At 42.0% G+C, this 14,664-nt stretch overlaps 2 protein-coding genes across 6 annotated transcripts in view; one reads left to right on the top strand and one right to left on the bottom strand.

Moving 5' to 3' along the window:
• The first annotated feature begins 1,609 nt into the window (after window positions 1-1,609).
• LOC133513143 (galectin-8-like) lies at window positions 1,610-4,450 on the top strand. Of its 2 annotated transcripts, none has more exons than XM_061843573.1 (8): window positions 1,610-1,846; window positions 2,018-2,106; window positions 2,280-2,490; window positions 3,423-3,542; window positions 3,618-3,644; window positions 3,891-3,979; window positions 4,085-4,226; window positions 4,301-4,450. In XM_061843573.1, the coding sequence occupies exons 1-8, from the start codon at window positions 1,808-1,810 to the stop codon at window positions 4,448-4,450; spliced, it is 867 nt and encodes a 288-aa protein (XP_061699557.1). In that variant the 5' UTR covers window positions 1,610-1,807. The 2 variants fall into 2 exon arrangements, with proteins under 2 accessions (XP_061699557.1, XP_061699556.1); XM_061843572.1 differs by having other exon boundaries at window positions 1,611-1,846; window positions 4,061-4,226.
• Window positions 4,451-4,655: 205 nt separating this feature from the next.
• The window catches only part of zdhhc14 (zinc finger DHHC-type palmitoyltransferase 14), a 39,943-nt gene continuing 29,934 nt past the window's right edge, over window positions 4,656-14,664 (bottom strand). For 2 of the 4 annotated variants that reach the window (XM_061843568.1, XM_061843569.1), the window contains exons 6-10: window positions 14,547-14,595; window positions 12,051-12,153; window positions 11,304-11,413; window positions 9,425-9,530; window positions 5,803-7,207 (exon numbers count right to left, since the gene is read on the bottom strand). In XM_061843568.1, coding sequence (XP_061699552.1) covers window positions 6,737-7,207; window positions 9,425-9,530; window positions 11,304-11,413; window positions 12,051-12,153; window positions 14,547-14,595 — 839 coding nt within the window. In that variant the 3' untranslated portion in view covers window positions 5,803-6,736. Of the gene's footprint in view, window positions 4,747-5,802; window positions 7,208-9,424; window positions 9,531-11,303; window positions 11,414-12,050; window positions 12,154-14,546; window positions 14,596-14,664 lie in introns of those variants that run through there. The other 2 variants (XM_061843571.1, XM_061843570.1) reach the window with 2 other exon arrangements.

The raw sequence follows: 14,664 nt of genomic DNA on the forward strand, positions 1-14,664 counted from the left end.
TGCTTTTACTAAATGATGTCAAGTTGAATACTGACATAGAACATATCCAGAGTGAAGGCTTGCATGGAGAAGGAGAAGCTCATCAATGTCTTTTTTATTTTCAAGTCGACTCGACTATTGTAATGGTCTAATGAGAGATTCAGAATGCTGCAGCTCGGGTTCTGACCAGAACAAAGAAGTCAGAGCATATAACTCTGATTCTAAAGTCTTTTACACAGGCTTCCAGGCAGCTTTAGAATAGCGTTTTAAGGTTTTGCTACTGACCTAAATGGTTTAGGTCCCAAATACATGAAAGAAATGCTCATGAACTACAAAGCCAGTCGGGCTCTGATATCGATGGACTTGGGTCAAATAGCGCAGTGATTTCCAACCTTCATAGACTCAAGGCACATATTTTACAATTGAAAAATCCCACGGCACACCAACAAAAGTAAATGTCATCAAAAATGGATAGATTAATTACTCTATGTACTTCCTGCCATCTAAGAGAAGAGGATTTTTTTTTTTTGTTCTGTCTGTCATGGTGCCTCACTGGCATAAACAGATGAATAAAGATACATTATTTCTTGGAATAAATGTTTTTTTTTATTTAGCAATTACATAAAATTGGATAATTTCCCACGGCACACCTGAAGAGCGCTCACGGCACACTGTTTGGGAATCACTGAAATAGCGGAACACAGAGTCCACAGCGAACATTGTGATGCAGTATGAAGGGTTATGTAAGTACTTTTTGCTTGAAATATATTACGCGGATGCTGGGCGGGGCTTTGCTGTTATAAAAGAAAGAAAAAGCATGCAAGCAATTTCTAGAAATTGTTAGGATTTCACCTTTTTTCTTAATCTGACTCCAATAATTAAACTTTCACGACCTCTATCTACTTCCTCCCCACGTACCTAACAATTTGGCGTGTCCGTTCTGTCAGAGAGAAGATCAGAGACCAATTGGATCAAATCACGCAAAGTTTTATTCCTAACAATAAAACTAATACAGACGTCTGGGTCCCAGGGCCCTAACACAAACACGTGTGTCCTTGTGACCATCAAGAGACAGCACACTCATCCGGGTTGCCCAGTTATATAGAAACAAATCATGAATATTCATTTTCCGAAATCAAAATGCATATTAATTGGCTGACTCCGTTCTCCTCCCATCTGGGTGTTGTGACTCATCTGCGGTGTCTATCGTCTGGTTCTTCGTTCGAAGCCTGACCGCACTTTGCAGACGTTGTCTGTCAGTTGATGCACTCTGACTGCCCTTTGCACTGTTGACCTTTCGTAGCTGCGGAAAACCGTTCCCTATGGTTTTGTCTTTCCCGTCACACAACACTTTAACACAAACAAGTTGGCCGACAACCTTTGCTTCATATTCAATGCTTTTTCTTTCTTTTATAACATGGCAAAGCCCCGCGCAAATAAATAAATAATATATTTCTTGTCATGTTCTTATATATTATGCTTTATTCATGTAATACACTTATCTTTTGTATGACACGTGCTGTATAAATAATGGTTAATTTTGCTTAAACGTTTCTGTCGAATCGTGCGCTGCTGACTGAAGTTTAAGCAGCGGTGGTTTACCCAAAATACGTACGTAGATTGTTGTGAGAAGCGCTCTCTCTTTAACAGGCACGTGACGCGTTTGCGCATGCGTGCCTTCTGAAGCTCGCATGGCGACTATTTACACCAATTCCTATTAAGCGCTGCATGAGAAAAAGGGTGAAATTTAAACACCTCAGCGACTCTCGCTATTTTTTCGTCACAAAACTGTTGTCTTTTTTTCCCCCCGACCGACGCAGGAAGCCCGATGTCTGTGGCAAACGCGAAGCTTAGCGTCCTGAAGCCGGTGAGACCCCGATTGCCATTATTCTTACCAACATTATTATTACGTCCAATCTCCACTACTAGATATTATCAAATGGCCAACGTCTGCTCATTGAAGCACCGCAGCGGACGTTGTCCCGATGCGACTCTCGTTATGATCCGATATGAAATGGTCTAATCATCTGCACCTCAGGTGATCCCATATACTGGATCCATACCTGGAGGCCTGCACCTTGGAGAGATCATCATCATCCAGGGCACGGTACCCGCAAATGCTGACAGGTGAATTCAATAGTCTCATGCGTTTACCGACATTTATTACGTACGTACACACACATATTGTCTTTAGCAGGACCTAGTGGCCACGTTACGAATTTGCATACCCCCCCCCAAAAAAAAAAAAAAAACCCGCTGGTTCTAGATGTGTAATGCCATGTCTTGCACGGTCTCTTTAGGTTTCAGATCGACCTTTCCTGCGGCGGTAGTACCAGGCCGCTATCTGACGTGGCCTTGCGCTTCAGCCCTTGCTTCAAGGGCTCACCCTGCGTGCGATGCAACTCCCTGTTGCAGGAGAGCTGGGGCCAAGAGGAGACGCTGCAGCAGTTGCCCTATAAACGCGGGGCCCCGTTCGAGACCATCATCCTGGTGCACCACGATGCCTTTAAGGTCAGAGATACTAGAGGAAAAGAAGGGCAGTTTGAGTCTTTTGTGTTCCTCGTAGACACCAAACATGGAGTGGGACCTTTGAATTTAAAAGAGAAATCCAGTGGTTTGCATTAACAATGTATCCAATAGGTCATGTAATATGTACTCTACCTTGTCAACGTGATGTTAAATCCTCTCTCATTTAATAGTTTTGAGAAGATTTTTATCGGCAATTTCGAATTTTCAGGGGTGCTGCCATTTTCGCGAGTCACATGACCTACGTGGGCGTATCTGACGTGTTACGTGCCGTTCGTGCTGTGTATGGAAGTATTCCTCTGTCTTCCCGATCAACCGATACTGCTATTTCTTCATCAGATGAGGATAAATTTGAGAAGTCGGTGCTGGGCATAAATTGTGTCCCATGTAATCCTGCGTTTGGAACGGCACGTAACACGTCACATACGCCCACGTACGTCATGTGACTTGCGAAAATGGCAGCGCCCCTGAAAATTCAAAATTGCCGATAAAAATCTTCTCAAAACTATTAAATGAGAGAGGATTTAACATCACGTTGACAAAATAAAGTACATATTACGTGAACTATTGGATACATTGTTCATGCAAACCACCGGGTATCCCCTTTAAAGTGGACAATTCATACTTTGGGAAATATACTTCAGAGTCAGAACAGAATTCAAACTACAGTCATAAATGGTGTGACGCAAGACGCGTTCAGTTAACCGTGCTAGATAACCGATAAGAGAGTCCAAACTGGAGCTTTTCCCATCTGACTGGGCAGGAGGCAGCTTATACCTTGGACTGGTCGCCACCCAGTCACACGGCACAAATACACAAACTAGCCTTCACACATATGATGGGCAATTTACACACTTCAATGAACCTCTTGCTGGTCTTTTCTAATCTTTCATTGCATTCTCCCCCCTCCCCATCAGGTGGCAGTAAACGGAACACACCTCCTGGAATACAAACACAGAGTCCCACTAAACAGGATCAACACATTTTCCGTGTCTGGGAAGGTCCAAGTGCAGGCCATTGGCTACATCCCGAACTCTGTCAGTCATGAATTGTCCTTACATCCCTTCAGTTTGCCTTCACTGTGACTCAAGTTGGCTCTTTCTCCCTCTTAGGCAATATACTCGGAATCTGGTGACCTGGTGAGTCTCTCCCCTTTGCGCCAAAGTCATATAAACCTTCTGCCTGACGACGTTTTGCTCAGATTACCTTGACAATCACCTCCTTCCGAAATTGACTAACGCTTTAGTTGATGGACAAAAAAAAAAGTATTCCCAAAACAGCTGATTTTTCTCTCATCCATGGGCGAGTTTTGCCAATACTTTTGTCCATTTAGTGGAAGATTATCAAAAGTCTTGTGAGATCATGTGTTGTCGTACCGCTCTTAGAGCCTCCCTTACCAAGGCAGCATCCTAAAAGGCCTCAGCCCCGGGCAGCACATCACCATTAAAGGACAGATCAGCATGTATCCTCACAGGTAAGCTCAATTTAGGCGAGAATGCAAACTGCTGGCCGGTTGAGTTAAAAAAAAAAAAAAATTGCTCCAAACATCTCGCAGCGTCACAGTGAACCTCTGCAACAGCAGGACGGACAGCATCGCTCTTCACCTGAACCCTCGCATGAAGTCCAGCACGTTCTTAAGGAACTCGTACCTGAATGAATCCTGGGGACAGGAGGAGCGCGAGTTAGTCTTTTTTCCTTTTTCTCCTGGAGAGTATTTTGAGGTAAACTCCGCCCGTTTATTTGTGGAATAGCACTGGGCTCGCAGTTGAGCAGTGCGTCCTTTGTCGTCCGTCAGATTCTGCTCCTCTGCCAGGCACATCAGTTCAAGGTGGCGGTGAACGGCTTGCACCTGTTTGAGTTCAAACATCGGGTCCAGGACCTGAGTGCCATCGACCGGCTGGAGATAATGGGAGACCTGGAGCTCATGGACGTCAAACTGTGGTGATCCAGACAGTTGCTTTTTCCCTTCAATTTCTCATTGGTTTGAGAGTTTGTGATGATAACGAATCACTTTTTGTTAACTTTTTATATTTGTCACAAGAATGTTCAAAAAGTACATCTGTGACACCAACTACATTTGCATTGTGCTCAGCGTCTCTGGGAGGAAAAAAGAAAAACATCTACAGCTGAAGACAAAGCTAGTCGCTTACTTTAGTACGGTAGGGTACTGCTGCAGGAGTGGGGGTGGGGTGAGTCTTTCTTTTTTTCAGCAGCAGTTCTCTTGTCACTTCACATCTGAGCCTTCAGAGACAATGCAGAGTTCAATTTACACTGTCCAAGCGAAATTAATTTCACAGTATGTTCATATTTTATATTTTGCAGCGGTGTAATACTGAAGGTCTATATTGTGGAAAATTGGCTCCTAAGACTGACTTAGCTTATGTTCACTGCTGTAAAGAGCACCTATATGTAATAGGAGGGCTGTGCAGTTTACATTCTAAAATTATCATATTGAAGGCTTCGTTATGGATGATCTTGCTTTTGTAAAATGTGTATGGAACCTTTTTTTTTTTTTTAAATAAATACTGCGAGGTCAAGCTTAGTCAAAGTGCACCTCTTTCATTCAGCCACAAGGTGGCGGACAGGTACTACAAACAAACCCAGGAGAGCCGGTTTTGTTGGGGAAAAGGGATGTGCATACCAACTATAATATGTAATACGAACGGCAACATATTCCGGAAGCCTTTAAGTGTCTCAGCGTTTAGGGGAACTAGATGAAAAGAAGTCCTTTATAGTCTCACAGTGGGCGGTTGACCAGCTGGTTGGGCACAAGGTACTGCTCTACGTAGGTTGTGCTGAGTACACAAGCCAGAAACCTCAACATACAATTTGGCATCTGATAAAAAGTAGGTAATTTATTTATATCTACAGGAAATATAATTTCAATAACCTTGGTACAATACAACTGTCATTCCCCCTCCCCTCCCACCCCAACATAAAAAAAGAGTGATATGCAACAGAGTGACATCAACCATTGCAACTGCTGAGAGTGTACATGGAAAAAAGGCAGAAAAGATGCTGTCCAATCATCCACAGGCAAATAGGTGTAAGTCTTTCTGATAGGGGAAAACAAAACAAAAACAGACCAACAAAAATGTAAGTTTTGACCCAAAATGTCAAGAACCGTAAAAAAATTGATATGCAGTGCAGTAAAAAAGTACTGACCCACTTCTGAAATTCTTAGATTTTTGTAAAGTTTCCGCACTTTAATATATAAGATGATCAAACAAATTTGCCCATCATAAATATAACCTTAGAAAAATTAAAATGCTGCTTTTAAATGATTTTATTTATTTATAAAAAAAAAAAAAAACTTTGAAAAGTTTATGCTTATCCTGTTCTGGGTCTTGGGGTGCCGGAGCTTATATCAGTTGAGTTGAAAGGGGTGTGTGAGAAGTGAAGTCACGCTGCCGGCACCAAAGTCACTAGACCATCAGTTACCAAAGATATTGTTATTATTGTTTAAGATGTTAAATCACACAATAATTGTAGCTCATCACAGTTTTTGGTTAATTTTCACGGATCACGCCCAAGGCTGATCACCTCCGGAGCTGTTCAGTTTCGATCACTTCAAACAAAACCGGTTCTGACAAAATCAAGTCCGACAACAGAACTGATATCACTTCAAATTGTGACTCACTGGCACTTCTAGAAAACACTTTCAGCTGTTCCTGCTGAGGGTGCCCCAACCAGTTATTAGATTTATATGATTACCGTTTCACACAGGGCCAGGTAACTTTAAATAGTATTTTTTTGCCTTAAAGAATGAAACCACCGTTTAAAAATAACATTTTAAACTCACTTGGGTTATATTTGTTGAGACAATTTTTTGATGATCTTAAACATGAAAATGGGGAAAACTGGAAAAATATGTGAATTTGAAAAGGACACCAATACTATTTCACAGCACTGCACCCTTTGCTGGAAATGTCTGAGACTAACAGACACACCAATTTGGAAAAGAAACCTTTGTGCACATTTAGAGGAGAGATTTCCCATCTCGTTCCAAAGGACTGAGAGGAGTGAGTATCAGCACTGCAGACAGGTTTGGCAAGATGTTGGCTGAGGACACTTTCTCTCACTTGGTTGGGTTGCGTTCAGGTTCCTTATCGAGAGCCCAGTTCCTACCACGGCAAAGATAGGAACCCAAAACCCAAGGTGAATGCTCGCTTATCACAAAGCGGCACGTTTTCAGGGCTGGGTGCGCGCGTTCCATTTGAGTGTCTTAGTATCAGACAGAGCTAAGCTTGACCAGTCCTCTGACAGAGTCCTCGTGCAGAGAGTCCTGGCTGGCTGGATTGTAGAAGCCAGCCTGCACTGTATGGCTGTGACCCAGGGGGCTGTTGCAAGGAAGCATACCTGGGGGTGAGGGCAGGTCCTCTGGAGTAAGAAAGTGGTGGTGTGCAACCTGGTCCTGGAGGGGGCGACTGTGGTTGTGCGAGTGCCCGTGTGCGTGAATGGGCAGCATGTTGGTGGATTCCTGGCAGGTAAGGCTGGGCGTGGAGGTCGGAGGCGTGGGCTGCCCAAGTGGGAGTGAAGCGCAAGGACCCCCCAGACCTAGCGAGGCGCGGCCAGGGAGCGATCCTCCGTTTTCCGACGAGGCCGTCACGATGACCGGCTCGCTGCTCTGCTGCTGGAGGAGAGGCGTGGCAGCGGCCTGCAAAACGAATTTAGTGCTCTGAATGCACTGGTCTTGGTCACACTGAACGCAGACAACAGATGTCCGAGGAGGAGCGGCGGAGGACGGAGGAGAAAACAGGAACGTGGAGGTGATGGAGGATAAGGGACAAACACAAGGGAATCAATGATTGCAATGGGGAGAAAAAGGGAAAGAACACGACTTTAGTACCCTCATTAGAAAGCCGGGCTCACAAAGAAGCTGCACACCAGAAAAGTGGAACATGGAGAAAGAGTTAAGGGCATGAACGGTCACACATTAGCAAGTGACCAGGGCTGTGCTAAAAACTGGAAAAATTCCCTTAAATAATACGATTCCAAATTGGAAACTTTCGATGGGAATTAATTTGACTTTATAAGAGAATGTGAAAATTTGCTTCTTGCCAACAAATTTGTGCGACAGCCATCTGGGCGAAAGCACATACGGTACTGCGACACACACATAGCGGAAATATGGGCCATGAAGTGAGCTTTGTTGTTTGTTGGTACACAAAACATTAAGATAACCTACGCTAGCAACACCGGGACTGCAAATACTTAAAGTAAGTAAGTAGTAAATACTTGCTTACAGCTTGCAATAGCATCAGCAATAACATATTATACACACTCACTCACTCTGTATCTTTCACACAAACACTCGCTATTAAGAAATATGAAAAAGGGTGTTGAGATCTACCAAGGGAAGCACATCCTCTTCTCTGGGATGTGTGGCACGAAAGAATTTATGTTCAGTTTGTACAAACTGCGGTCAAATCAAGGCAAAGGTTTTCTTCACATCCGGTGTTGTCGTGTGTGTCGGTGGCCGACTGGTCTACCCCACAGTTCCGAGGTCCTGGGTTCAAAGCAGGGCTTGCCTGTGTGACGTTTGCATGTTCTCACTGTTCCTGTGTGGGTTTTCTCCGCATGCTGCAGTTTCCTCCCACATTCCAAAAACATACTAGGATAAATTGAAGACTCAAAATTGTTTCAAGGCGTGAATGTGAGTGAGAATGATTTTTTTTACTATATATATATATATATATAGTACCCCTCCTCGCCCCCAAAGTTAGCTGAGATAGGTGCCAGCGCACCTTGAACCCTCTTGAGGGTAAGCGGGATAAGGATAAGACAATATTTGATGGATGGGCATTGTCGTAGACGCTCCACCTACACATTGCCCAGTTTGTTATAACTTTTGTTTTGGCTGCAATGACTCAGCACTACTAGCTTAAATTTTATAAATGTCTATGGTGATACGTGATTCACTTTGAAAGCAGTCATTCAACCAATGATTCAGATAAAATGTCATTCACCAGCTGCAGCATATTTCAGTCCACTTCAAAACATTCATTCATTCATCTTCTGTACTGCTTATCCTCACTCAGTCTTTCCCAGCTGACTCTGGGTGAGAGGCGGGGTACAGCCTGAACTGGTTGCCAGGCAAAACCAGGGAACATACAGTGTAAATAAATAACAATTTGCACTTACATTCACGCCTAAGAATAATTTAAAGTTTCCAATTAACCTACCATGCAGGTTTTCGGAATACGGGAGGAACCTGGAGCACCAGGAGAAAACCCACGTAGGCACAGGAAGAACATGCAAACTCAACACAGGAGAGGCTGATTTTGAACTTGGCTCCCATGAAGTGTGAGGCAGACATGCTAACCAGTCATCACCATGGCGCCTGGGCAAAACATGTTTCCAGAAATACACTTTTACATATAGAAGTAAATTAGAGTGACATTTTACGTCTATAAATGCCACAATTGAGCAAAAAAGAAAAAGTAGTTGTGCAGTCTTCACTATAAAGGGTTATCATTCAAGTATCTTCATCTTTCATGGCCCTAGTGAGGATAAGTGGATGATGATGATAAGAAGATGGATGAATGGCTTTTAGTTTGTTAATTGAAGGCAATATATTTTAACGTCATTTGCTTCAATCATTATTTTCTTTTTTGGAAATGATATACGACATTTTGTACTTGGTTTAACCATGCACTAGACAGGTAAAAAGGTGTGATGTTGGGATACAATGAATCCCCGCATAAGTCGCCATTCAGCACACGTAGATTCACATATAAAAGATGTTTTTTTGTATATATATATATATATATATATATATATATATATATATATATAATATATATATATATATATATATATATTCTTTTTTTTTTTAAATGTACTCATTTTTTATCCCCTATCCAGTATTTTCCTTGGTTGTAATTGGGATTAAAGTTGCAGGTGAAGCTCATCTTACCATGTGACTCTGTTGAGACTGCGTGGAACCATACACAGTAATGCTGTTGGTTGGCGGTGTCAGCTGTGGCATGTCGAGCTGGATGAAGCCACGTCTGTCAATGAGACTATTAAGAGAAAGGAGCAAGGCATTACTGGTGGCCAATTATTCTTTGATATCATTACAAAAACATTGGTGCAAACGGACCTTGTGAGTCAGCGTCAGTACAAGGAGATGTGGCGTGTTGTTCACCTTTCATTGGACTGTGCCAAAACATTGCCAACGATGGTTTGTGCAAAAAAAGCGTCTCCGTTGACATGAAAAAGCAAGGGTTTTCAAACAGGAGTCCTCCAAAACCCGAGCGATGAGGTCAATGTCCTCAAAATATCGGACAAATTATGTCGCATCATTTTTAGAAAGTTCATAACGGCACATTGTACTTCATTCCAAATCCATGATATAGCTTTGTTCCAATTAATAGCGCTGATATGATTTTGAGATATCCCAATTCATGTCCCTGCACACACACAGCATTTGTATCTCTTTGCGGCTCGGAGGCACATACTTTGGGTCACTGTCACTGATTAATCACTGTTTTTGCAATATATTAAATGGGTACCATGTGTTTGGCAATCTTCAGCTTGAATGACTCAGGGATTGCTTCCACAGGCTTCTTCCTTCGTCATATGTAATAGCCCCATCACAGAATAAATGGACAATAATGTAATAAGATTATAGGTTGTTTATGTTATGTTATTAACCTGAAAAATACATACATACATATATATATACACGCACACACACACGCAGAGCGCAAGAGAGAGAGAGCGAGAGAGGGAGAGCTAATGTAATAACTGAACCCATGATATGATATTAAATGACATTATGAGGCCTATTGCATTTTACAAAGGGCAAATTAATTACGTTGTAGGACATTATTGCATTATAGGCTTTTACAAGAGGAGCCCATAATGTAATGCATTTGCGGGTTCACACGGGAGTACATTATCCAACCAAAAAGTGTAAGAACCCCTGGTTGAAAGAAAACGATTGCTGAATGTGTGAGTGTATGACTTTAGGCCTCAGCAAAAAGACAAATGCAGCAGGTTCTCCCCGACAGATGTGTGTGAAAGGAGGTGTTGCTTGCACAGTCTGGGCCAAAGTTCAAACATTCCTCTCTTGCTGGTGGTCCGAGGAGTGCAATACCTGTGGCCAGCCTGCATGCTGCCAGAAGGCAGCCACCTGCGCTACCAAGATTCTCCGTTGCCAGTCAACACTAATCATTGTTGAATCGTGCCTTGTGAGGGCAAAGCAGAGAACCGCGAAGAATGGCATGAAGATGTTTCTTTCTTTTTTTTTTTACAAGGTGAGTAGTATGCGTAGAGGAAAATGCATATTCAAGAAGGAATGCATTTATGTTCTCAATGAGTGACTGTGCCTTTGTTACTGGGTTAATGTTCATGTAGACGTCCCCCTGGCAATTTTTTTTCCTTCAACGTGAGAACAGAAAATGAGAGAAGATAGCAGGTCTTGTACTTTGAGTACAAGTGTTTTTTTTACTTTATACAATGATGGATGCCGTGAAAAGGCACGACTGTGCCATTTCTAAATCACATGGACAAGAACGTAGCCGAGGCATTTTTTTTTTTTTTTTTTTTTAAATCACATAAGGAGTGTTAGTGTGACATCAAATCACGCTTTCAAACTTTGAGCTGAGATTTGGTGGGGATCAACTTCAAATACATAAAGCTCTTGCAGTCTTAGCGGCTATGCAGAAGCAAAAAGGCTGCAGGCGGCTCAACCAACGCAGCCGCTTCCCAGTGTGTAATGGTTTGTACTGCAACACTGTGTAGGCAAACGTGTGAAAGTTAGGACAAATGCTCAGTGACAGACATCATACCTTGGTGGCAGAGGTCCGCACAGTGCTGCACAGCAATTGGTGACTATATTGCCATGACTGTATGGATTATAGTTGTCCTTCCCTCTTTTAGAAGACCAGGAACCTTTTATCTGCAAGAGACATCAGTCACAGTTTTAGCTGGCTCAGAAATCATGTGTGAAGTGTCTAGATTTGAACTGTGTGTCTAGTCTAACACGAGCTTTGAAAGGCAGATAAAAAGACCTCATTAACAATAGTAATAATATAATAAGGCTGCACAGAGTCATTGTCACTTCGCCATCACAGTTCCGAGGACCATGGTACAAATCCAGTTTCCCCTGTGTGGACTTGGTATGTTCTCCCAGTGTCTGTGTTGCTTTACTCTGGTACTCCGGGTACTCCCTCCCACATTCCAAAAACATGAATGGTAGCCGAATAGATGAAATTAAACTGCTGGTATATGTGAATGATTGTTTGTGCCCTGTACCCTGCCTCTTGCATGGATTTAGCTGGGATAAGCTCCAGCTTGCATGTGAGGATAAGCGATTTGGACAATGGATGAGTGAATGGATAATATTAATAATAAGAAAATCCTTAATCACAGCACCAAATTAAGAAGCCAAGTTGTCATCAAATGTGACAACACCACACTTGTACATTGGACTAAGATAATGCAAACAGTATATATATTTCCAATTTTATATTTAACTCATACGTATTGAGTCAAATCATCTTGATGCAATGATGCATATCATATTTTGTACTTACGTCTTCGTTGGTGGTCTGGTTGGAGCTGATAAGGTACGTATGGAAGCCTGAAAGGCCAACGATAGACCACACGGAGAAGAAACACACCACCACCTCCAACACGGTGACACAGTACAGTCAAGGAAGGAGTCTTTCAATACAAGGTTAATGTACACATTATGCACGCAATAACTCGCAGAACAGAAAGTGCAGAATGGACACACATGGGAAGTTGCACTAATGGATAGCTAGCAAGCTACCATACTGACCTATAACAAGGACATCTTGTCCTACTACCAAGAGATATTTGTAATAACTTCAATTTACTAGGAAAGTAGAAAATTGTTCATTGCTCTGATCCCCATGAATCACTGAGATTATGAAAAGCAGTGAATATCCTTTTGCCTTGATGCAACTGACTTACAATAAATATCACTGAGTAAATCTTAGCATAGTGGATGCTGTAATGCTTTAATGAGATCAATGAAGAGGCTAACAAAAACACGAAAGATTAAAAACCCCAGCAGGCCTTTTTAGGCATACAGTTGCGTGATCCATACATAAGATGACACATTAGTCTGCAAAGATAAATATGGATAAATCAAGCATTCTCTTTTTCTCACCATATTTACTTATACTGGCTGTACTGTATTCCTTAGTGACCACCCTAAATGATTGTCCCCTTTTAAACGACTTAACATCACTTCGGTGGAAAGGACTGTCATGATAATATTGGCTCCAGCACTCATTTTATTCAAGTGCTACTGGGAAGGCCCATCTCAGCTGAGCTTGTCACTCATTTTGCTGCCAGGCACACCGTTATGGCACCTGGCCATTGAGAGGATGGCATAACAAGAGGGCTCTAGGCTTGTCACTGGATTTGTGAGTGGTTCATGTACTTGGCTTTGACTTGGATGTGAATCCTCTCATGAAGTACTGCTTTAATCGGATGGAAAAAATGTCCCATTATTTTAAAGAGAAATTCTGTGTAGACATTCTGTGAACAGAGGTTAATTGAGGAAACGATGTTTGAATGAGGAGACAGCTAACATCAGGAAAAATACCTAATATGTATAACGTACGTCTATTAATGCAGCTCGATGAACAAAGGAAGTGCAAATCTAAAGCTGGTCCCAAGCCCGGATAAATCCTCGGTGTGTTCAGAAGGGCGTCTAGTGTAAAACGTTGCCAAACAATTATGAGAGTTCAGCTTGAGAATATAACAGCAAATGGGTCACGGCCCAAATTAACAATTAACACTATCGTCGTCGTTAAACTACAATATAGGGTGCCAGTGGAAATTCAGCTGCTGCGGGTGAAGAATGCAAGGATGAGGAAAATGTGTCCATAATCAGAAAATAAAAAAGTAAAGCGCTAAACCTAATATTGAAAGTTGGCTTTGAATGTTGGAACGATGGCGGGAAAAGCTTTAAGATAATTCTCGCTGTGTCTTCTTAGTGGTGGAATCAGGAAGTGCAGAAAGATAGACAGGGAAAAAGACTGACAGGACTGAGTTGAGGAGACAAGAATAAAGTACAAAGAAGGTGTGACATATTGCGAAGTTAGAGGTGGCAAAGGCCAAATGAGAAGTATACAATGACTTGTAAGACAGACAGGAAAGTAAAGACGTGGGAGAGAATTATCTATATACAGTTAGAGACACACAGAGTTTGCGACGGGAAAAGATGTGCAGCAGGTTAGGCTGACTAAGGAAACGGATGGAAGTGGGTTGACTGCTGCTAGTAATGTCCTGGATGAATGTAAACAATACTTGTAGTTGTTGAATGAGGAAAATTTTTAGAAGGAAGTGTAAAAGAGGTAATTGTTGTGAACCCTGGAGTAGCAATGATTCGTAAGTGGACCCAACCAGCAAGGATCTACGGTACCGGGGCAGAAGAGTCTCGACTAGATTATATATAACAGTGGCACTGAAGAGACTACAAGACACAGAGGTGAAAGTGTTGAAGATGTTGCTGAAGTTCTCTTTAGGAGTGACTAAGTTGCGTAGAATTAAAAATTAGATCATAAGAGGGGACAAGCCAAGGTTAGATGTTGTGGCGAAAGACAGCTCAGACTTAGATGGTTTATACAATTTCAGAGGAAATATAGTAAGTACTGTGAATTGGGAAAAGGATGATAAGGATGGAGCAAAGATAGAAAAATATGATACAGTATCTACAATGAATGATTTCCTACTTCGTTCACCATCCTCTTTGACAGTTCAATGTGGAAAAAATTGTTGAACTCATATATATTTTTTTGCAGGCTGGGAATGAGAACTGTATAACGGGGGTTTTACCACATTCGTTGTGTTATATGTCTCTAACATACTAACAGTCACTGTGAAGAGAGGGGAGTGTGATCAGAGAGACAACGAAAGGAACTGTCTCCATATTAGGTTCCACCATCGAAAGAGGATAAGTACGCAGCAAAACAAAAGCTAAAAAAAAAAAAAAAAAAAAAAAAAATACAAATTTGACACTAAAAGGCAAACTCCAAGTTGCAGTAAAAGGATATCTGGCCGGGCTATGTTTAAGAGCACTGAGGAATCCAGTTTCATGGGAGCCTGTAGATGCAGACAAACACATTTATTTCATTAAAGGAGAGTGTAATTGTTTTCTATACAGTACGTGAC

This window comes from Syngnathoides biaculeatus, chromosome 15 (genome assembly GCF_019802595.1).
Source record: "Syngnathoides biaculeatus isolate LvHL_M chromosome 15, ASM1980259v1, whole genome shotgun sequence".
In the NCBI taxonomy this organism is placed as follows: domain Eukaryota; kingdom Metazoa; phylum Chordata; class Actinopteri; order Syngnathiformes; family Syngnathidae; genus Syngnathoides; species Syngnathoides biaculeatus.